The sequence below is a fragment of the Thalia democratica genome, chromosome 6, assembly GCF_965202585.1.
Source record: "Thalia democratica chromosome 6, ktThaDemo2.hap1.1, whole genome shotgun sequence".
NCBI lineage: Eukaryota > Metazoa > Chordata > Thaliacea > Salpida > Salpidae > Thalia > Thalia democratica.
The window spans coordinates 60,591,769-60,614,403 of record NC_139170.1 but is presented as its reverse complement, the minus strand read 5'-3'; the positions used below and the strand labels follow the sequence as shown (position 1 = coordinate 60,614,403).

At 24.2% G+C, this 22,635-nt stretch overlaps 1 protein-coding gene and 1 non-coding gene across 2 annotated transcripts; both read left to right on the top strand.

Annotated features, from left to right (window-relative positions):
• The first annotated feature begins 5,461 nt into the window (after positions 1-5,461).
• LOC145838680 (uncharacterized) lies at positions 5,462-9,767 on the top strand. The gene is made up of 8 exons (XM_082946302.1): positions 5,462-5,840; positions 6,311-6,418; positions 6,914-6,970; positions 7,285-7,311; positions 8,026-8,139; positions 8,725-8,862; positions 9,176-9,351; positions 9,680-9,767. The coding sequence occupies exons 1-8, from the start codon at positions 5,529-5,531 to the stop codon at positions 9,738-9,740; spliced, it is 993 nt and encodes a 330-aa protein (XP_082802428.1). The 5' UTR covers positions 5,462-5,528; the 3' UTR covers positions 9,741-9,767.
• Positions 9,768-11,271: 1,504 nt separating this feature from the next.
• On the top strand, positions 11,272-11,344 carry Trnak-cuu (transfer RNA lysine (anticodon CUU)). The gene has a single exon. It is a non-coding gene; the product is annotated as a tRNA-Lys (tRNA).
• The last annotated feature ends 11,291 nt before the right edge of the window (positions 11,345-22,635 follow it).

Below are 22,635 nucleotides of genomic sequence, written 5' to 3'. Positions count from 1 at the left end.
GGGCAAACTTAACTTTGAAATTTTGAAACCTAAGAAAGCTAAATGAATTAATTACCTTTGGTTTACTCTATTTGACTTTTTTGTAAATACATATTCTTAAAATTATATATTTAAATGTAAATTACTAAAAACATAAAGTTATAAAAAAAAAGAGCGTAAGTTAATATTCTTAAAAGAGTATAGCAAGAAAAAAAAATATGCTTAATTAATGCTTCAACCATAATAATTAACTTTCACCTATTTTTTTATGTATATTGATTTTTATTCTACATGACGTTTGCACAATATAACCATTAATACTTTAGCATTGCGACAAAATATTATGATTTTTATTCAAACTAAATAACATGACTTTTAGTCCGAATAAATTATTATATTTTTTTGTTGATGTACAGAACTGTATGACTTACTATCATGTTTAACTTTTATACATAGGTTTTTGCCTTTAACCTAAATATATTTTATTTGTTTGAATGCAAAATTTAACTATAAACCAAATATAAATCAAGTCAAAATATTTATTTAAGTGTTAAGTTTTTATTTATACTGATTTTTTTGATAAATTTTTCTATAAATAAAAATACACAATTATTGTTTTTTTAACTAAAAGTTTTCTTATTATAAATGAATTTGTATGTCAAACTTCTAACTTAAGGCTAGATGATATAAATGCGTTTTTATTTTTTAAAGTTTTTAGTAGTTTATTTAGATTATACACAACAGTCAGCTTTTTTTAATTAAAAACAACCTGAAAAACTCTAACCTACATCTTATATAACACAAAAACATATAAACAAACATAAAACTTACCTGACTCTACTAAAAACGTAAATGTTTTTTCTCCATACGATTATTTGCTTTTAAAAAAGTTTTTTACATTGTCAAACAAGTGTTTCAGAAAATAAAGCTCTAAAAATTAATATAAATAAAAAAACTAGGATTAAATAAAGATAATACCATGCAGCAGAGAACTATATTTTAAAATATTTTGAAAAATCTGGTATTAAGGTCTAGCATGTATAATTATTCTTTATTTGATACTTGTCATTTGTCTTAAAATTTGCTATCGAAGTTTTGTAAAGTTAATGTTTTAATTACAATTTCATTGAAGAGAATCAAAGCTCCATATCGTTTTAGTTTTATAAAATTTCGAACTTAACCTATTTTCACATTCTTTATTTGAAGTTTTAGTTTTACTTTGAGCCACGTTTTCCCTAGTATAATATCACTACAGTTTTGACTTTTTACCTAGTATTGCATTTCATTAACAAAATATTTTTTATTTTTAATTAAAAAATAAGAGATAATTTTTCCAATTAGTGAATTTTGTGAGAATTGAATTCTCAAACTTTAGCTTTCATACATATAAAATAATTTATTCTCATGAAATTACTTATGTTGATAAAATTACTTTCATACTTAAAAACAATTGTTTTAATGTTATTTAATTTGATATGTTTCGTTTTTATTTCTAGTTACAACGTTTAACATAAACAGGTTTTTTGTGAAAACTAAGATAATCCATCTAAAAGTTTAATGAAGCTCTTGAGAAATCCAACTTTCTATTTTAAAAATAAGTTTATGAATACAAAAAAAATAGTTTAGTCGTATAGTTCATTTGAATAAAGAGCTTAGCTGTGAAAAATATTATTTTTGTTACTAATTTATATCTCTTAATTTTTGTTAAACTAATAATTCATAGCTAGTATGTCTTGGTTAACTTAAGCAGCTAAAAATAAACAATAAAACTTTTAAACATAAACATCTGTAATAGAAAAATAGTTTAAATTAAAATTGTAATTTTTCTATACTTTAGACTGTTTATATCTCAGATAATATATTATTTAACTGTAATGTTATTTTTTATTTATTTTATAATTTTATTTTGACAATGTATTAAATCATCATCCGTAATCTTTGTGGTCTTAGAAAAATATTTATTGTATTTAGGTATCTATTGTTTTAGTGTACCTGTTGTATTTCAGTCAATAAAAATTTTCATTCTCTAATTACCTTAATTGATTTTATACCAAGTAGTTTTCAAAAATCTCTAAATAGTTGTATATAATACAACTAAACCTACAAGCTAAAAACTTTAATTTATAAATATTGATTTTCTTTCTTAAATACTTATCACTTTTGACTTTTTCCCCTAATAGTGTTGTTTTTCACACCATTAATTTACACATATATCAAGTTTAAATTTCTTTAACTTAAAACTTTTCAACCTTTAACCTACAGCTATTTTCGTATTTTAACTTATTTTGTTTTTATAACGAGTTAAATAAGATATTAACTTTCTATCTTGTAATAGATTAGAACGAAGAATAATTAATTACTATCAAATAATTTTTGTTAAAAAACTAATTTAAAAGAAACCAGTTTTAATTAATATTTTGCTTAAGCTTAATACTTATGTAAAACGATCCTGATTCCTGATATAAGCCTTCACATTAAGATTTATTTTTTTTTACTTAACCCTTTTTTATACATACAGAATTGTTATTTATCACGTTTACATTAGAAACTTGCAAAGAAAAAACAAGCAAATGTTTGATTTTTTTAGATTCACAAAAAATATAAATAAAGTATAGTTATAATGTTGATAAAGTCATTGTTTTTTGTAATTAATTATGTAAAGTTTTATTGGTCTAAGTTTTGTGTGTTTATCTAAAACAATCAAATTTAAGATATAATTTGGGCGAAAGAAGCAGAGTCTTTCATTTAACTTGACTTAAAAAAAGAATTAATTATTAAATCAGTAGATCTTTGACTTTAAACTTATTTACTTTAATTAGTTGTTTTTGTTGGTATTATTTAAAAAAGAACTTGAAAATTTGTTAGGTGAAATTTTTTATTTCATTTTTTTAGAGTATATCCTTTTTATATTTACAAAAGTTTTGATTAAGCAACTAAACTATCACCTACATTTTACGTATACTGACATTAAACCTTAACTTGATAGTTTTTAAGTTAGAACTTTCCCTATTACGTAAAAAAATGTATTGACATTTACCCTCCATGCATTGATTTTATAAAACAAACTTTGCTTTGAAATTTTCAATCACAACAAATATGCATATTTACAAGAGTAAAAGTCAAATTTAACAGATGTTTTTCTACCTTTAAAAGATTTACATATTCTCTCAAACTAAATATTTGAAAAAAAATTTGACGTTCGAGAAGTAAAAATTGATTTTAGCAAATGCGTAATTTTTTTTAAAGTATTTTACAAAATTTATTAGTGTAATAAAAGACAGACTGGTTTGAAAGTATTTACTTTTCTATATTTTGTATTTTAAAATTGCGTAAAATTTATTTGTTTTTGTGCTTTTGTGGTTAGTGACTTTAGCTACAAAATTAAGTCGTTAGTTTTACTTAAAGCATAAGAAAACATAAATTTGTTAGTAAACATAAGATCACGTAACTAGTTCAGTAGGACTTAATGTTTTGAAAATTGCTTAAATTTTAATTAATATAAAAATCAGTATTTAATAAAATAACTTTTGTGTACTTAGTAAGATTTTATAAGTTGACATACTATGAAAACATTAACATATTTTGCTAGCTTACTAAAATATTATAATCAAAACAAAAAAATAATTGTTCAAAATGTATTTACTGCTGTTCTATAGTTTTAAAGTGATAACACTTTTATGTACACTAGAAAATATTTTCGTTTACGTACAATTTGTTTTATTTTTCATTCATTTTTATTTTTCATTCATTTTGTTTTCAGCATTTGTTTACACAGTTTTTGTTTTTTGTTATAAAACTAATTTATAAATTATAAAAATATATTTATTATTAAAATTAATTCGTCATTGAGAAAACCATAGAGCACATAGGGTATAGTTTAACGTTCAAGCTTAGTTACAAAACATATATTTTTACTTGGTGACTTTTACCCTGAATAAATTTGTAACGTCAAATCAATATTGAATATACACATCAGTTGGTTCATGACGTAAATGTTAAACTCAACAGATGTTGAAAATATTACATTCTCGCATTTATATATTATGAAAAAAAAAGAAACGTTTTTTAAATATAAATGAGGAAAAACTCACTTTAGTTTCAGAATTATGGTATACTGGAATAGAAGCTTACGCTTTATGTAGAAAGTAAAGTGTTAATTTAGTTTAAGTAGTTTTCAGTTTTTTATTGTTTAGTTAACATTTGATTAAAGTTTTATTGCAATTTTTATAAGTAGTAAGCTTTCAAAGTAAAAAAATTGTAAAAGCGATAGATTTTAAAGACTTTAATCTAACAAGATGTGCTAACGGTTGTATATAAAACGGTAAAAAGCTATTTTTTATTTAAATGTTTATTGTTTATTTAGTGAGAAAGTAACACTACATAACTTATTTAGTGTACATAGTAAACAAATATTACCATATTTGATACCTTTTAAAAGGAGCTTATTATCAAAAAAACAACATACATTAACTAATACTTTTTCGCAGCCTTTTAGTGACAACACTTAGTATGGACATATTTGATAATGATAATAATTGTTTTTAAAATTTATTTTAGTTTTTAATATCTATACTGATACAGAAAGACATTTTTGGTCGAAGTTAAATTTAATATTATAAAAATTATTTAGTACCAAAGTTAATTGAAAGTTTTTGACATTTTAAAGTCATTAAAATCTTAACCCTAAAACATGACTTATAAGTATTGTTTAAAGTTTAAGCATAGTTATACACTAAAACTTTTTGATTCATGACTTTTACCCTTGATAAAATTGTAACGTCAAACCAATATTGCTTATACATTTCAATTTTTCATGACGTCAATGTAAGCTTAACAGCTATTAAAAAAAATTCTCTTTTTTTGAATGCTTTGAAAAAAAAGTATCCTATATTTAAATAATGTAAAATATTAGTTTTCTCAATCTGTTTGCTTAGAAGCTTCTGTTTTTATGTAGATAACTTTAATATAAATTATAGAACTATCAACTAAAACTTTGGTTATTAAATGAAAATCTTTGAGCTTAGTTTTCATCGGATTTTTAATTAATTAAAAGTTTCTAAAAAACTTAAAAACTAAATAAATTTGTATACTTTAAAACAAACCTAAACCGTACTTTTGTAAAAAACTATTTTTAATAAAAATTTTAAAATAGTGTACATTAAATGTAATAATTGTAAGTAATAATAGTTATAAATATGTAATAATTAAGTATAAATACTAAATGTAATAAACTAACGAATAGACTATTTTTCACTTCTTAAAGTTTTTTACTATAGAAACTTGTATAAAAACAAAGCAAAAACAGTTGGTACTTAAAAAAATCAAGTTCGATACTTTGGTATAATTTTAACAGCCTTACTTTAGCATGGCTATAAAGTTTTGTAAAAGCTAACTAACATTTTTAGATTTATTAAACTATCACAATGAATTCTGAACAGTTAAATATTGCTCCCACAAAAAACAAAATGAATTATAATATTGGTGAAAAATATAATATAAATTATGTTTCTGAACTTAAATTGCCATTTGCATCACTAAGAAGATTTTGTATGAAATTTAATGGATCAAATAGTATAACTGACAAATATGATATTAATGTTCCTGAATCAAGTAAGAAAGCTGTGATTAAAAGCAGTACGGAAAGTGAAAGTAGTATTGAATATGAAAGTACTACTGTAAATGAAAGCAGTTCAGAAAGTAATGATGGTACTGAAAAATATAGTAGTAAAACAAGCAAAAGTATTGAAAACATTGTTTTGTTGAGATGTAGAAGACCAAAATCCGTTCGTGTTAAGATGCGATTAGAATTGCCAAGAAAACATCCTAAAAGTATAATGCTTCACAAAGCGAAAAACCATGGTGTAAGTAATTTCGCCGTTTTTTTCTTTTAAAAAGTATTAATTTTACAGCTAAGATATCAAACATAATGCTTAAACGTTTATACTTTTTTGTTTGATTTTATTTTTAACGAGTTTTATTAGTACAGCAAAGTTTTTGGTAAAGCTTTAAGTTATTTTTTACATTCGATTAGTACGTAATTTTACATTTTAAAACTTTAAACTATGATTTTATTTCAATTTCTATTCATTCTAACTGAGTAAGATACAATTTTTGATAAGCCTTACTACAAATGTACTCAAATAAATTTAAGTAAAAAGAAATGTTTTTTGTGATACTTTCAAAAATTTAAGAAAATTTACGCTAGGTTTAGAATTTTTTTGTTTTTGGATCACAAACTTATTGCTGCTTTATTTATAACCTAATTTGAAAACTTTCCTTAGTATGAAATAATTAGATCCACTCTTTATTACATAATGATAACTAATTACAGCCAAGAATATGCACATTAGGCCTCATTTATTTATTATTAGGATTAGTTTGGTGGGATGGTTCTAAAGAAGTATCATCTTTTATTAACTGTCTTGCTATCGGCTTATACGTGAGTTTAATTGCTTTTTTAAGCTTAAGACGTATTTCAACAACATTTTGAAATATATCTAAAAAATAATTATTTAAATCTTTAGCTAGTTTCCCAACATTTGTAATATATCATGCTATTGGGTTTTATGTAAGTTAAAGTTTAATTGTTTTAAGTATTAAAATTACTTTTGCAATTATTAAAATATGCTATAATCTGATTCTTTTTTTTTACTGTGTAAACATAAAGTCTATTAAAAACTTCTTAATAATCCGTTTTTGTGTTTTATAGGGCTTTTAATATTTCATAAACGATTTCTATAGGATTTTTAATCAAGAACAAAATACTTAATTAAGTTTATCTTGTTTTATAGACTACTACACTTTTTTTTAATATTAAAAACTAACCTTTAGTAGAGTTTAAACATTATTTGAATCATAACAAATACTAGTTCTATAGTACAAAAGTTTTTATTCAGCTAAAAGTTTTTTTTTTCTCATTTAATATTGTCAGCAGCTTATCATAGTCGGATATGGTACAGTTCTGTATTCAAAATATGAAATTAAAAAAGGCGTTAGTTTGTTTTGATCTTTTATTTTGATTTATGTTTAAGTTTTTAATAAAATTATGTAAAATAAAACTTTATACTTTAATTTTATGTGTTGCGTTTTAAATGAATTTTTTAGCTGTAATAATCGGCTATAATAAATAATTGTATACAATTGTTCACCTTTGTATATTGCTTCATATAAAGAAATTATTTTATAACATTGAGAAATATAGTATATACATTAAAGCAACTTAAAATATGATACATGTTTTTGTCATATACATAGATAAACAAAACTTATTAAATAAACTAAACCTCATTATTGTAATATTTATAGATTCCAGTGAAATCAAACTCAAGAACAGTAAGTGAAAATTTAAACTTATTTTTAACAAAATAAGTGTTTGTTGTAAAGTATAAATAAGTTTTGTTAACATTACACCTTAAAGTTTTAAACAATAATAATATACTTTACTTATATAAAATAATTTTGTTTGTTTTTTAGTTTGTTGATAACTGTATTCCTACGAGTTTTATATTTTTGAATTTATACTTTTAGTAATAAGTTTAGAATGACTTAGTTTCTTAAAGTTAAAAAATATAATTACAAGAACAAAGCAAATCTTTATTGTTCAATGATTTTTAGTTGTTTTATGACTTAAGTACTAATACTTATTTTTTGCACATTACTTATACTAACATTATAAAGGTAAAAAAGAACGATATATTTTCGAACAAATACGTATTTGCACATACACAAAAGTACCTTATATTTGATGTAAGTATTAAATTAACATTGTAGTAATTAATTCAAAAGTCTTTATACAACTAACCTATTAAGCATTTAATTTTTTTCTAATACACCTTGTTTATAAAGTACTCTTAGTGACAACTTGTACTTTTTTAAACTATAGGTTAAAAACAACAATTCAGAGATCGATACAAATACTTATGATTAGCTTGCTTAAAAAGCATGCATTTTGCCTTATAAAATTTTTTTTTACTACTAACAACTTATCAATTATGAATTTTCTAGACAATATAATGCCAATTTTAAAGCTATACTTATTTCTTACAGATTGTAATGACTCTCACAATGAGTGTTGTATCGTTGATTTGCCTAGAAATAATGTTTTTAGGAGAATTTATTGGTTGGTACAAGTTCAAAACCACACCATACTATCAGCTTAATGTTAGTTAGGTTGTTTGTTAATATTTTTGTTATTTTTCAGTGTTTGGGTCTTTTGTTTATATGTACTTTAAATATTGTTAAATAAGCTTTTCAACTTTAAAATAAAATGTTTTTCAAATTTTATTAAAAGTATACTTAAAAACAATCTATAACGATGATACCATAAAATCTACTTTTTTATCTATTTGAATCTGTATTTAATATTATGGGAAGATCTTTAAATGTACTTATATACCATTCGCCACTAAGTAGATAGAAATTATTCATTTTTCTTTTATATTTTATTTCACAAACATTTTCAATACTTTAAAAGTTTTTTTCTAAAGTTGTAAATATTAATGGAATTTGGAAAAATTTTGGTTAGTAAAACAGTTTAAAAAATAATTTTAATTATGACGTATGAATAAATCCATGATTGTTAAATAAAATTTAAATAAAAACGGGTAATTTCTATATATGTACTTAGTTGCAAGTAGTATATAAAAAAAATTAGTTTGTATCATTTTTTACCAAAATTTTCCAACAGTTTAACATTAACATTTTAACACAATTAGTCTAATTTAACAACTATTAAAATTTTCACAGACATTTTTTATCGACAATGACATAGTACGAAGCAGTACATCTTGGATAATTCTTCTTATTTTATCAGTTGCTTCACTTGGATATTTAATATACATCGCTGTTAACTTACTGAAAATTGAAGTTGGAATATACAGCAGGGTTAATTTCTTTTACTTATTTTTGTAACTAAAATCAATTCAACGATTATATTTAACGATTTAGTTTATAATTAAATAACTTTACAAACAATCTTAAAGTGTTAAATAATGTGGTACAAAAATAATGCTTGTCTTTAGAACTTATGATTTGAGATTGAAAGACTGTCGATGTACTTTTGTAACTTTGTTAATTAAAAGTAACAGAACAACTAAATATAAGCTTAATACTTCAGTAAAATTAATAAGGTAAAAATATTTTTTTGACAATAAGTATAAGTTTTTTGTATTACTGATCAAAGAATTTAAATATTTAGGAGGAAAAATATAAACGAGAAAAGAAATTAAAACAAAAAACTAATAGAAGGCTAGATGATCAAGAATGTTTAAACAAACACATAAGAAGAAGCCAGAAAAACAAAAAATTCAAAAACATTTCAAGAGATTGTTTTGAAAAGACTAAAGGACTGTTTACTAGCAAATCATCTTTTAAGTAAGTTAACTATGCTGAATTCTGTTTAAAATTATTCAGTAGCTAGTAAAAATCATTTTTATTGAACAAATTTAAGCCAAAATATTATACTAAAGTATTTATACAAAAAGTAGAGTTTAGAAAGTTAGTAGGTAAGTTCTATTTTAAAAAAGAATGTTTTGCTAATGTTTCTTCAAATTTTTTAGTAATTTTAAACTAGTTGACACAAAATTTCTAATATTTTTTCTTCATTTTACAATTGTTTTTTTTCTAATTACTTCTATAAATGATCATAGTATACATTTTGTTCTGGTTTTACAAAATTAAACAGTGCTATTTTTATTAACAGCAGAAGTAGCAACAAGCCAAAGGAAGTTAAGTTATCGGATTTACAGTATTCTAATGTTTAAATTGATATATCTCAGCTTCAATTTTCTAGTTTTTAAATCATACTTCTTCGTTCAAGTTTTGTTAAAGTTTTTGTAAAATCATATCATTTTTGTGTGTTGTGTTATAAGAACTATATCTTTTTTTCTATCTACACTTTGTTTTTTAATTTTTTGAATACTTTAGTAAAAAGTTGGTGTTTTGGATCAAACTTTAATTTATCTATTAAAAATCTGTACGAAATAAAAAACACTTTGTAATGTATGATATATAACTAATTTAACGTTTGAATGTAATTATTTGTAAAAAAAACAAAAGCTGAAACAAATAGTATTGAAATATATAGCACTTTTATAACAAAGAAGTATATACTTTTGTATTTTTATTAAATAATTATTAAAGTTATATCATTTTTGAAAAAACTTAACTTTTATTGCTACGTTTTTTGTTGTACTACTTTTCTAATGCCTTTATGAACTTTGAATCGGCTAACAAATAAACAAAATATCACAGCACAAAACTTTTCTTATATTATTTCTAACACGTTTCTGTTTGTATTTTTATTGCTACCTTTATCATCTTTTGAAAGTTTTTTATAAGAATAAACATTTTTTGTGTTATTTATTTTTTAATTTAGAGAAACATATTGAGTTTTCGAAGAAAACATAATTTTACAGTTACAAGTTAAAACGAGTAAATACAAAGTTTTTACTAAAATCAATGGTATTATCTCAAGATATATTAGACAAAATAAAAGAACAAATTGTTTTACTTTTCTATAATGTAATAATATACTTTAATGTAAAATTTCACACACAAATCACAAAAGCTAGTATTAATAATAAATAATACTATTAATTTGAAAATTTCGCATTTTTTAATAAAAATAATAAAAATAAACAGATTAGAGGATAAAAGTAAAGAAAAAATTTTGTAAATAAGTTTTATTTTTTTGTTTAAAAAACTTAATGAAAATGTTGTCAAATACAACTTTTTATTATCGGAAAGTTTTTAGATATTTCCAGTAAATATTCACCGAATAGTTAGAACAAATGTATTTCCAACTTTACATTTGCATAAACTTGAATTGTAGACAGAACGTTTGAGTCAATATATTTGTGAAACTGATAAATTATCTTATGTTTTAGTTGTTATTAAGTTTTTTTATGTCAGTTTAATTTGTAGTCTGGTGTGCCTAAAGATTTTTTAAATAAAATAAACTTTTTTAGAATCACTTCTACACTGTAGTCAAATAATTACTTTGAAAAAATAAAAAATGACACTGTTAATTATATAATAGTTTATTTTTGTTAAAATTTAGAAAATTAACAAAATTTTTAGTATAGTATATCAAGTACACAAAAGTTGATTTTAAAAATCATAAGTAGTTTAATACATATTGAGTTCAACATTAAGGTTTACAAACCTGCAATTATTTGTAACACATACAATACATAGTTTAAATAGCTTTCGTCTTTGACGTCAGTAGAAGCATTATTACGTCATAATAACGTCACAAAGGCTTTATAAACTCAACAAGTTCTTATCTGACGTGCCCGGCTAGCTCAGTCGGTAGAGCGTTGGACTCTTAATCCAACGGTCGTGGGTTCGAGCCCCACGTTGGGCGCACCTTTTTGTCTTGACATTTAAAAATAGTTTTCCATCTAAGTTTTAAAACTAGTATTAGTTTGTTCAAATTGTTCATAAAAAGTTTTTCAAGCAAAACGTTATAATAAATTATTTTTATTAAAAGCTTATTAGTTATAATTTATTAAGCAAGATTCTTATTACATTTTTATCAAATATAAATAAAATGTGATTATAACCAAGTTATTTATTTAACCACTTTAAAAACTACTAAAAGGAACGAATAAGTCTAGGTGATTAAATATTAGACTATCTTATCATATATTTCATTGTTCAAATCAGTAACAGTTACTATCAACTTTTAATAGAAAATATCTAGACTTTGTCAGTATACTAAATGTTTAATATCGATATAAAATGCAACTCCCGGGAATCGAACCCGGGCGTCCCGCGAAACAGGTGAGAATACTACCATTAAACTAACAAATACTCTGCATACGTATGGTTTGTAGCGTTAATAAATCGTTGTTGTCTTAAGTATTGATTAAATAATGCTTGTGATGCAACCAGAACAATTGCTTTTATAATCTTTTTATTGTTGGTATGTTGGTAGTTTCGATATTAGTCCCCAAAATGTTTCTAACTCGCTGAAGTTTCTCGCTAAAAAATGTTTTTTGGGTGTTGTTGCCAGTCAGTGGTTACGCGTAGTATTTATGTTAGGGAGTGTGCAAAATGCACAAGTATTTTTGTAACTTTAAAATTGATGATTTGAAACTACTTTAGTAAGATAAATTTACCAAAAAATAAATTGTTTTCTAACCATTTTTTTAATAATAATAAATAGTATTATGTAATTGCAGCAGTCAATTTTTTGGTGTAGCTCTAATTCTCCATCCCACGCGACGCCTTTGATTGTAACAGTAAGTAGTTTTGTTAAAAAAAATATTCTAGTTTTAGAATCACATGACTTTATTTTTTTCTGGAATTAAAATTTTTTGTAACTGTTTTTTGTAAAATCAATAGATTTGATACGATATAAAACAACAGTTAAAAAACTTTTAAATAAGTAGAAGCAAATATATGTATTATATTTTAGAATAAGTATAAGTAGATTATTATAAGTTTAATTTTATATGTATAAGAAAAAATATTATAACTTAAGAACAAACAGCGTCAGCGGTATGTATTATTTAATTTTATGTTAAACAACAAGATTCAGTTCATTATTTATATTTGTACGTATTAATCAGTAAGTTATTTAATTAAAAAATTTAAAAGTTTTTGTATAAATACTTAAAAAATTTTAGCCCTTTTTTAACACCCATTTTAGGTCAAACAGCTTTAAAACCTTTTTGAATAAAACAATTATTTCAAAAAACTGTATTTCATAATAATGAAGTTTCTGTGGGAATATTTAAACTTTTTAAAGCAATCTTAAAGAAACAAAGTTTATACTTTTATAGTAAATTTGGCGACATTTAGACTTTACATTAGTCATTTTTAACAATAAAATTCGGTAAAATAACAAAACTTAGCGCTAAAACCAAATATATAAAACAAAATAACAAATAACATATAAATAATAATCATAAATTATAGTTACAATGATGTTCGGTTAAAAATAATAGTATAACCTGAGTTCTTAACTAAGTTTATTGTATATGTTAATAAAATTAAACTCTGTAAGACCTTATAGTTGAAATCAGGACAAAATTTCCTGACCTTTTATAATTCCAATATTCCCTGCTCTGATACAATTTAAAAGACATTAGACAAAAATAAAAGTACCTAATTTGAAAAGTTTTGTTCAAATCTAAATATGCTAATTTAATTTATGAGTTAATAAAAAAGAAATAAATTTGAGCTCACAACAATGTACTTTTAAGTTTGTTAAATGCCAGTACTGTCCTGGACAAGACATTAAAAGTTATATGTGGGGTGCGACTCAATAACCAAAAGTTTCTTTGTGCACCAGGTCCTAAGACCAAATATTTTCAGCAATTTTTTTGATTATGCACTGCTAAAATGATAGCAAAAGCTATTAAAGACGAACTTAATCATTAAATTTTGAAAGAAAATCACAAAAGTCAGTAAAATCAGCCTGTCCTGGACATGACTTTAAACTGTATCCTGGTGTATGAATTGATAACCGAAAGGTTTTTTGTACACCAGGTCCTTGGACCAAATATTTGAGCGTTTTTTTTGTTCAATAAACAATAACATAAATTTTAGAGAAAGTAATCTTAAAACAAAAAAAAAAAACTATGTCCTCCTCTGGCAAGATTTCTCAAAAAACTACCATTAAATACACCTAAGACCTTTTTTTCATCACCATAAACTTTAGAATATCTATTGTAAGTTTTATATAATGCCTTCATGACTTCCCCTTTATCCCTTTTGCTGTTTATGCCCACAAGGGGGCCATATTGCTCACTTCTTTTGCTAGCTCTGTTCACTCATACAACACAAGGTTTTCAAAGAAAATAATTTTTTTTAACAAAAAGACCTAGAACAAGACTTGGCCTAAACTGCTTTAGGTGTTTGTCTAAAGTTAATTAACTAAAAAGTTAATACAAATTTATTATTTTTAAAAATTTTTTGAGTTTTATGCCAAGTTAATACTAACAAATTTATATATTACTTTTTTTTATTAATTTTATTTTTGATTTAGATATATATTTTAAATACAAACATTATATTTATTGTCTTGTCCTGGATTAGGGGTAGGGAGTACACCACATTTTGGTCATGTTGTAAAATTTATATTTTTCTTTTTGATTTAGATGTGTTTTAGCATCATTAAGAAGAATTTAATATTAAAAAAAAAAATTGCCAAAAAAAAAATTCCGAACCCAAAAATTGATTTTGACCCCAAAAATCACTTATTTTCATTATTTTTGACTTAAATAGTCATAAAGTCACTTATACATGTCCTATACTTATAGTTTTTATCTTAAATTAAAGTTTACAGTTATAGGCAAACATTTAAAGACATTTCAACTGTTTTTGTTACATTATGATGTCATAATCACACAAAATATGTAAATGTTTTCGATAAAATAGTACTTTTTAAAAATTTAATAAGCATAGCTCTATTTAAATTTTTTTATTCTAAAAGTAACAGTTACTTTAACATTTTAAACAAACTTCTTACTTACCTTTAAAGATTTAAATGATGTGGTACTGGTATGTATATTAGCGTGATGTTTGATGTCATAATTAATTTAGTCATAAGTGTTTAAAAAACTCTTAGATAATTATTCAATTAGTATAACAACAAAATAAATAACCAAACATTAAAAAATTATAGTGTATTATAGGCAAGATAATTTTTTATGGCATCATTAAGTTAATGATTAGTGCTAATGATAGTACTTCTACCATCATTTGAACTGGAAACTGAAGGTTCAACATCAACTTCCGAAATGTATGACTTCTCACACATGTCTCGCTTCAGAGCTGCTTGTGCTAATTCTAACTCAGTTTGCTTTTCAGTTACATATTTCAAATCAACATCTTCACTTATACGGCCACAACGGGAACTTAGTTGATCAGTATAAAAACATGCCTCATCTCCAGTAAGAGTATCCATGTTTTTGCCTATGTCAAACAACTTGTTAACAACTAGAGGTACGTTTTTATGTCTACCTGTAAATATATTAGATTGTCTCCATTCTTTGTTGAGCTGCCTCAAACTCTTTTTGACACCTGATTTATCTCGGGTCTGCTCCTTATACACTTTACTAAAGTAATTATTTACTACAGTTAACAACTTTGATTGTACTTGTTTTATTTTCAGAACATATTCTTAACCAAATGCTTTGGTCCACTGTAAAATGAGAGCTGTTGCATACGCCTTAACACAATTTTTCATCTTTTGTGATTTTGGGTTAGAACAAATGTTAAAAATGTTAATAGCAACATCATAAGTTGTTGGTAGGCAATCTCCCCGAATTATACTTAAATTACTACTATTATTCATCTGTAAAAAATTAACAAAAACTGTTTTTTTTATCTTTAACAGTATAGTGAACTTTATAAATCTTTAGTACAAAAGCAACTAAGAAGTAAGTAATCAAATTTTTTTGAGTAAACTATAAAACACTTGAAGATCTTGTAGATATCTAATACTTTCCACTTAAACAATAAACTAAAAATTAAATAAATTTCTATCTAGTGTGTAACAAAACTATAAAAAATTTAATAACTATTAAACTTTTAAAATAAATAAATTAAAGCAGATAACATATAATTTAACTTTAACTTTTTATCTAAAACTCAAAATTAATATATTGATGATTTGTTGCACTAGCCAGTTTTACTGCACTGATAAAATAAAACTGATAAAAAGTTGCATCATTGATTTTAAACTTCATTTCTCATAACTGCAACAAGCTCTAAATATTCTCTGAGTTCAACAATGAATGATGCAAGCATTAGTTCATTACACTAATGTAAAAGCACAACAGCAGAATAAATTAGCTCTTTTTAATAAAATGTACCCTTACAGTCAAAATTTACATATTTTGTGTGATTATGATGTCATAATGTTACAAACACAGTTAAAATGTCTTTAAATGTTTGCCTATAACTGTAAACTTTAATTTAAGATAAAAATTATAAGTATAGGACATGTATAAGTGATTTTATTTCTATTTAAGTCAAAAATCATGAAAATAAGTAATTTTTGGGGTCAAAATCAATTTTTGGGTTTGGAATTTTTTTTTTTGGAATTTTTTTTTTTTTAATATCAAATTCTTCTTAATAATGCTAAAACACATCTAAATCAAAAAGAAAAAAAAAGTCTAGCAAACATCACCCAAGTACTCCCTACCCCTACCTGGATAAGCGATCAAAGTTGGTGACCTCAACAGGTTCCTAATGGAATGTGCAAACCAAAAGTGCAAAAAAAGAACTACTTCATTAAAAATCTATCTTCTCCTTCGTTTTTTAACCAATTTTCTTCAAGTTTCACAGAAAGTTCACAGAAAAATTTAAAAAAGATTGAATGCAGGAATTTTTTTATTTAAAAAAACAAGATTTATATAAAAAAAAAATCTTTTTTTTTTATTTAATTTTTTTAAAAAACATTTTCAGAATTGCAACATTTAAAGTCTTTTAAATTTTAAAATGAACATTTTCTAAAATTTTGAGGTCCCTAGCTCAAAAAATGAAGAAGAAGATAGAATTTTATATATTTTTTAAGTTTCCAAGAAAAATGAACCCAAAAAATTTGCGGATTTTATCAGAAACCTTTTACAAAAATTCCAATATCTCAAAAGATTTTTTTTTTTGTTTATTTTTTATATAAAATTTTTATTTTTAATTTTTTAAAAATTCCTTCTGACAGAATTTTCTAAATATATCAAGGAACATTTCCTGAAAATTTGAGGTAGTTATCTCAAAAAACGTAGGAGAAGATAGATTTTTAGTAAAATAGTCTATTTTTGCCGTTTTAGTTTGCGCCTCCCATAAGGTTCCTATTGTTGCCTCCGACTTTGACAGGCTATATCTCAAAAATTATTTTGAATTTGTAAAATCTGTAAAAAGCATCTTGTAGCTTAGTAAAAACTATATAAAATAAGATAAAAAACCAAAAAAGGGTGTTTACCCCCCCTATGCCCTTAAATATCTAATATCCAAAAAACAAGTAATACTTTTTTACATATATAAAGTTCTTAATTTTATTAAAGACATTATATATACTTATATAAATGGAGTTAAAATATATAAAATAAATTAAAAAATTTTGCATAAGGACACTTTTGCACTGTGACAATTTTGCACAAGATCAAAAAAATAGCAACAAATATTAAAAAAAAAAAGAAATTACCAAAGGTAAGGGTAACAGTAATAAGAAAATGAAAAAATATATAAAAAAAAGTAGTAAAAACACAGAAAAACATTAAGAAAATATAAAAACTGAATAAGGGTAAGGGCTAAGGTTAACAGTGATAAAAAAATATTAAGTAGAAAAGGTACCAACCAATATCTTTGTGCAAAAGTGTCCCTTTATGAATTTTTGACACCTACCCAAATTTAAAACCTTAGTTTTTTTACAGATTGTACATTAAGACCACAAATGATTTTGTTATATAAATTTTAAAAATAAGCAGATGTATTTTTTAATTCTTCTTAATAAAGCGTAAACACATCCATATCATATGTTTAAATGTGTCCAGCAAACATCACCTAAGTGATCCTTACCCTTATATACTATATTCATGTATAAGATGTTTTTATATTTAGGCGTTTTATGCAAAATTAATTGACCAATTCTAGAAGTTATTCTAAAATAAGATAATATATAAACTTTAACTTACCAAATGTTTAATGAATTAAATTTGCTAAGTATAGTGTTCCAAAAGTTTGTAAACATAAAACTATTCAGTGATTTAAAGGCAATGTAATTTATTATATTTTCTTAAAATTACTAATTTTAAGGCATTAAAGTAAGATTCTTTATAAAATTGAACATTACTACTGCAGTTTCTTAATTAAAAATAGAAATATCCTCACTCTGATAAACTGGGTCCATAAATTGCTTACAATAAATGAAAGGCTTTCTGATAAAGTCTGTCAATGCTTTGTCACTGTTGGTTCTTATATCACAGGAGCACATCTCAACCATCAGCAAAATTGTTTTGTGATTGTTTTCATCAAATCATAAACTCCTTCTTTGTGGTAGACACAATCTGCCAGCAAGCAAACATTTTTACCTCCTACAAAGTCAATGCAGTCTTTGGTGCCATTTTCATTGCTCCATGTAAGCTTAGCAACCTTCGTTTTTAAAAAAGTTTTCCATACCATCATATTGAAAGTACTTCCTGTGACTCCAAGTTATACTCTGAGGTTAATGAGAGGCAATAGTTCTTTTAAAACAGTCACGTTGGAAAAGATCCAGCTAACACGGGGGGGGGGGGGCAAAACCAATAACACCAGTTTCATTTTCTAGCTCAACCACTTTTTTTTCTTAATAATCTTCTGGCCTGCAGGGGTGATAAGAAACTTTAGTAGAATGATTAAAGCATTCCAGAAAACAAACCCTTTAACCAAAACCTCTGTTAATTGATGAATGTTTAATATCAGGTCTTAATTTTGAGAACTTCAATTTCTCTCACAGCGGTTTTTTGGCCAATTGATACTTTTTTTTATACTTGTGTTAGTAAAATAAACTATAGGAATTAAATAAGTTATATGAATTAACATGTTCATATACTTTATACCAAGGGTAAATTTTAAAGTCAGCATGCCAGATTTACTAGAAAAGTCTATTTCAGGCCATGTTATCAATAATAATGTATTTTGTTAGTTTGAAAACTTGCCAAACTTAATTGAAATTATCACAAAAATAAGATCTGTTTGTACAAAAATATTAAATAAAGAGCACATTTCAAAATATTAATACAAAAAGTCTTAATTTAGTTTTTTGCAGAAGCTGTTTTTTTGAAATGTCTTTGTGGGTCAAAGGATACTAAATTAAAGCCGGATCCACCTACTGGCCATCACTTCTTTAAAATATTGCTATGTACAGTGTTGCTGAAATAGCAAAAATGAGGTGAGTAGCAATAAACTTGATTCAACAGATTAAGATAACAAAATTTAAATTTATTTTATTTGAGCAGTTGTAGCTGCAAGGTTAAGTTGATACTATTTAAGCTTTTGTACTATAAGTTGACAAAATGATAAAAATAAACCAACTGAATGTATGTTATGAATTAGTTATCATTAGCATGACTTTAGCAAAATAACAACTAGCTTGACTTTTTTTCCTTGTTAATTTCAAATCAGCCTGAGAAAGTGCCAATCAATTAATAATTTAACAATAAGTCTGTATATTTTATTGTTTATATGCAAAATTTACAAAATCTAGAACTTATACACACATTCTCAAAAAACAAATTTTCAATACTAATTAAAAAACAAATATTATTTATTATGTACATACAATTTGCAGAAGAGAATTAACCAATATATCTATTGATTAAGTTTTAACAACATATTTTTTTTTACTTGCTTAGTATAATATTATAGTAAAAAAAGATAATTTAAGAAAAAAAATGACTAATATGTTTTTGAAATACTCAAAGCCTTAGTCATAACTGTTTAAAAAAATATTATTTTTAACTTACAACTTGTTTAAAAAGAAATAAATAAATCTGCAAATATTATGTTACTTTTAATAAATATTTTCCTACTTCTTCTTAAACTCTTATCAGTTAGAGCCCTGTTCATACTAAATCTTTTAAGGCAAATGGAGTTTCAACAATTTTTTTTATAAAAATTTACATTTACTCCTATTTCAAAGCTTGGAATATGTTTTATACGATACTTTTTAAAGAACAAAAATAATAAATAAAAATTAACATTAGAGATGTAACAAGTTTTGTAAAAAAATCCGACACAACTGTATGGCTCCAACATTTTTTTTACAAAAATTAACTTTGGCTTTTATATGAAAGCTTAAAGTACAAACTACAAGCCAGTTTTTATAGAATTTAAAAATGTCATTTAGCTTTTGAGATATTTAATTTTTTGTAAAAATTTTCTGATATAAACGTATGGACAACAAGTTTTTTAGGGTCAATTTTCTTGGAAATTTTAAAATTCATTAAAAATCTATCTCCTTCTTCATTTTTCAAGCAATCTTCTTCAAATTTTCAGGAAACAATCCTTATAATAAAAGGAAAAAACATTACTTTAGAATTTTAGTATTTAAAAAAAAAAAAAATTTATCATAAAAAATTTAAAAAAAAAGTGTTACAATTACAATTTTTTTTTAAATTTCACAGTAGCGTTTTTTTGTTATTGTATAAAGATTAGACTGTAAAAGTTTGAAGAAGATTGCTTGAAAAATGTAGGAGGAGATAGATTTTAAATGAAATAGTCTTTTTTTGCTGTTTTAGTTTTCCCTTCCAATAGGCAGGGTTGCCACTCGGTCAGGAAATCAGGAAAAGTCAGGAAAAATTTTAAAAAATGATAAAAGTCAGGAAAAGTCAGGAAAAAATGGGGGGTTTTGAAAAAATGTCAGGAAAAGTCAGGAAATTTGATAAAATTAAAAAAAAAAGTCAGTTTAAATTTACAAAATTCCTTGTTTTCCAAAGCCTTCAAATAGTAAAAATTAATTAAAAGTCCTTTAAAGTCAGAAAAAAATTCCAAAATTTTCCTATAAATTTACAAAAATATTTATTTTTATTTCTAATGCCTTCACCTGGTATAAACTAGTAAAATATCCTTTATAAAACTGCAAAAATTTTCTATTAATTTATTGAACAAGTACCCTACTTCAAGAAGCAGATTTTGTAAGCTTTTTAGTATTGATGATCTGTAGCAAGGACACTTCCATAGTGAAACAGTGATGTATACACAAAAGTTTATCAAGCATAATTTTAGAATCAAAGTGTTTTTTGTTTAAATAATTGAGTTCTTTATAACTAAGCAGTTAGATTAGTATTTTATGTAACAAGTTAATGTGTATACTTTACCTCTTTATAATTTTTTCAAAGTTATTTAAATTTATAAATTAAGTTATAAGAGAGGTATATGCCAAGATTAAATTTACTTATTATGTGTATTTTTGTAGAGTAACTTAAGTTTTTAAAGTAAATAAGAGTATATTTATTTGTTACAAATTTTATACTAAATGATAAGAGGAAATATTTTATACAACAGATATATAATTTATAGCAAAAGGTGTTTACATGATTTTATCTACCAATTAATTGCTAATAACAATTTTTTTTTCATTCAAATGGTTTATTGAGCAATGCTTTCAAAATTTAACTAATTTCCTTGTCAAAACAAAATAAATACTCACAAAAATTAATTAATCAAACAAAATACGAGTAAACTAAAGAAGCAATCAATATAAAACTAATCAGATTAATCATAAAAACTAAAATAGATAATTAGAACAAAAATGGACTATTTAAAAATGTTAAGTGTAATTCTAGATCCTTTATCAGGACCTAGTTATTGGTTAAGTTTAGGTTTAATTTTTTTAATCATAATAGCCTTTACTGCAAGTAAAACATTTCTATTTTTACAAAATTAAATTACCTCAAAACAATTAAAAATATCATTATGATTCTGACAGATTCTACATTGTTCTATATGTGAAAAAACTGCACTATTTGTACGTTTTGTATGTTCTTTAATTCTGACGAACAGCTGTCGCTATGTTTTCCAATATATTGGGTATCCAGGTCACCTGGACATTGAAACTTATAAACGATGCAATTTCTGTAGAGTTTGTTGATCTTTTATTTCAATGAAAAATAGTTTCCAACTTTAGATGTTCTGAAAGCTACTTTGATATTAATTCCAATTGTTTCCAATTTTTTTGTTATATTTCTGCTGAACTTTTCTGAAACCTTTTTTATATAAGGAACTGTTAAATTCTGTTGTTTATGAATTTGTGGCTTATCTTCTAATTTTTGAAGTTTTTCTATTTCATTGTTTATGAAATTAATCGGATAACCGTTTCTCAAAAGAAGATTCTTTATTCTATTTGTTTCTAAGTTCTGTTGTTCTTCTGACACTAATCTTTTGTGTCTGATGAACAATTGTCTAATCAAGTTTTTCTTCCATGAATGGTACAAGAGTGAAAATTTAATAGAACATCTGTGTTTAGTGGTTTCTTGTAAATTGAGGTAGTAAATCTGTTCTCTTCCAGCTTAACACTTATGTTAAGAAAAGGAAGTTTATTTGATGTACTTGTTTCCGTTGTGAAAACAAGATCTTGATGTAGAGTACTTAATTTTTGATTGAATTCATTTGCCATTTCTTCATTTGAGAAGATAGTAAAAATGTCGTCCACATATCTCGTGTACATTTTAGGTTAAATTTCATTTAGAAGACCTGTTTCTAATTTGCTAACGAACCAATTGGCCAAAAGGGGGGTCAATGGCAATCCAATAGATAGTCCATCTATTTGTTTGAATACTTGATTATTAAAACAGAAGATGCTCTGTGAGCAAGTTTTCAGTATATTCTTGAATACTTTTTTCGTTATTTTTGATTTTATGAATACTGAACAATTTTCATTTGAGTATACATCGTTTGCTACCATGTTTATCGTTTCCTCTAATGGAACACATGTGTATAGACTTTTTGTTTCAAAGTAAAATCAACTTTTCTAAATCAGTAAGTTCTAAATCAGTATTTTCTAAATCAGTTTTCTAAATCAGTTTTACAAAGTAAAACTTTTTTAAACAGTTTTACTTATATAAATTGTTCACTTAGTTTAATAAAATACTACCCAAAATATATAGTTTACTTTTTATGTCTTTCTTTTTTTGTTACTTAAGTATATTCTTTTTTAATTGATTT

Coding starts and splice junctions, on each gene's coding strand:
- LOC145838680 (XM_082946302.1), top strand. CDS start 5,529: ATGAAATTTAATGGATCAAATAGTATAACTGACAAATATGATATTAAT. Junction 6,419..6,913: donor GTCTTGCTATCGGCTTATAC/GTGAGTTTAATT, acceptor TATTGTCAGCAG/CTTATCATAGTCGGATATGG. Junction 8,140..8,724: donor CACCATACTATCAGCTTAAT/GTTAGTTAGGTT, acceptor AAATTTTCACAG/ACATTTTTTATCGACAATGA.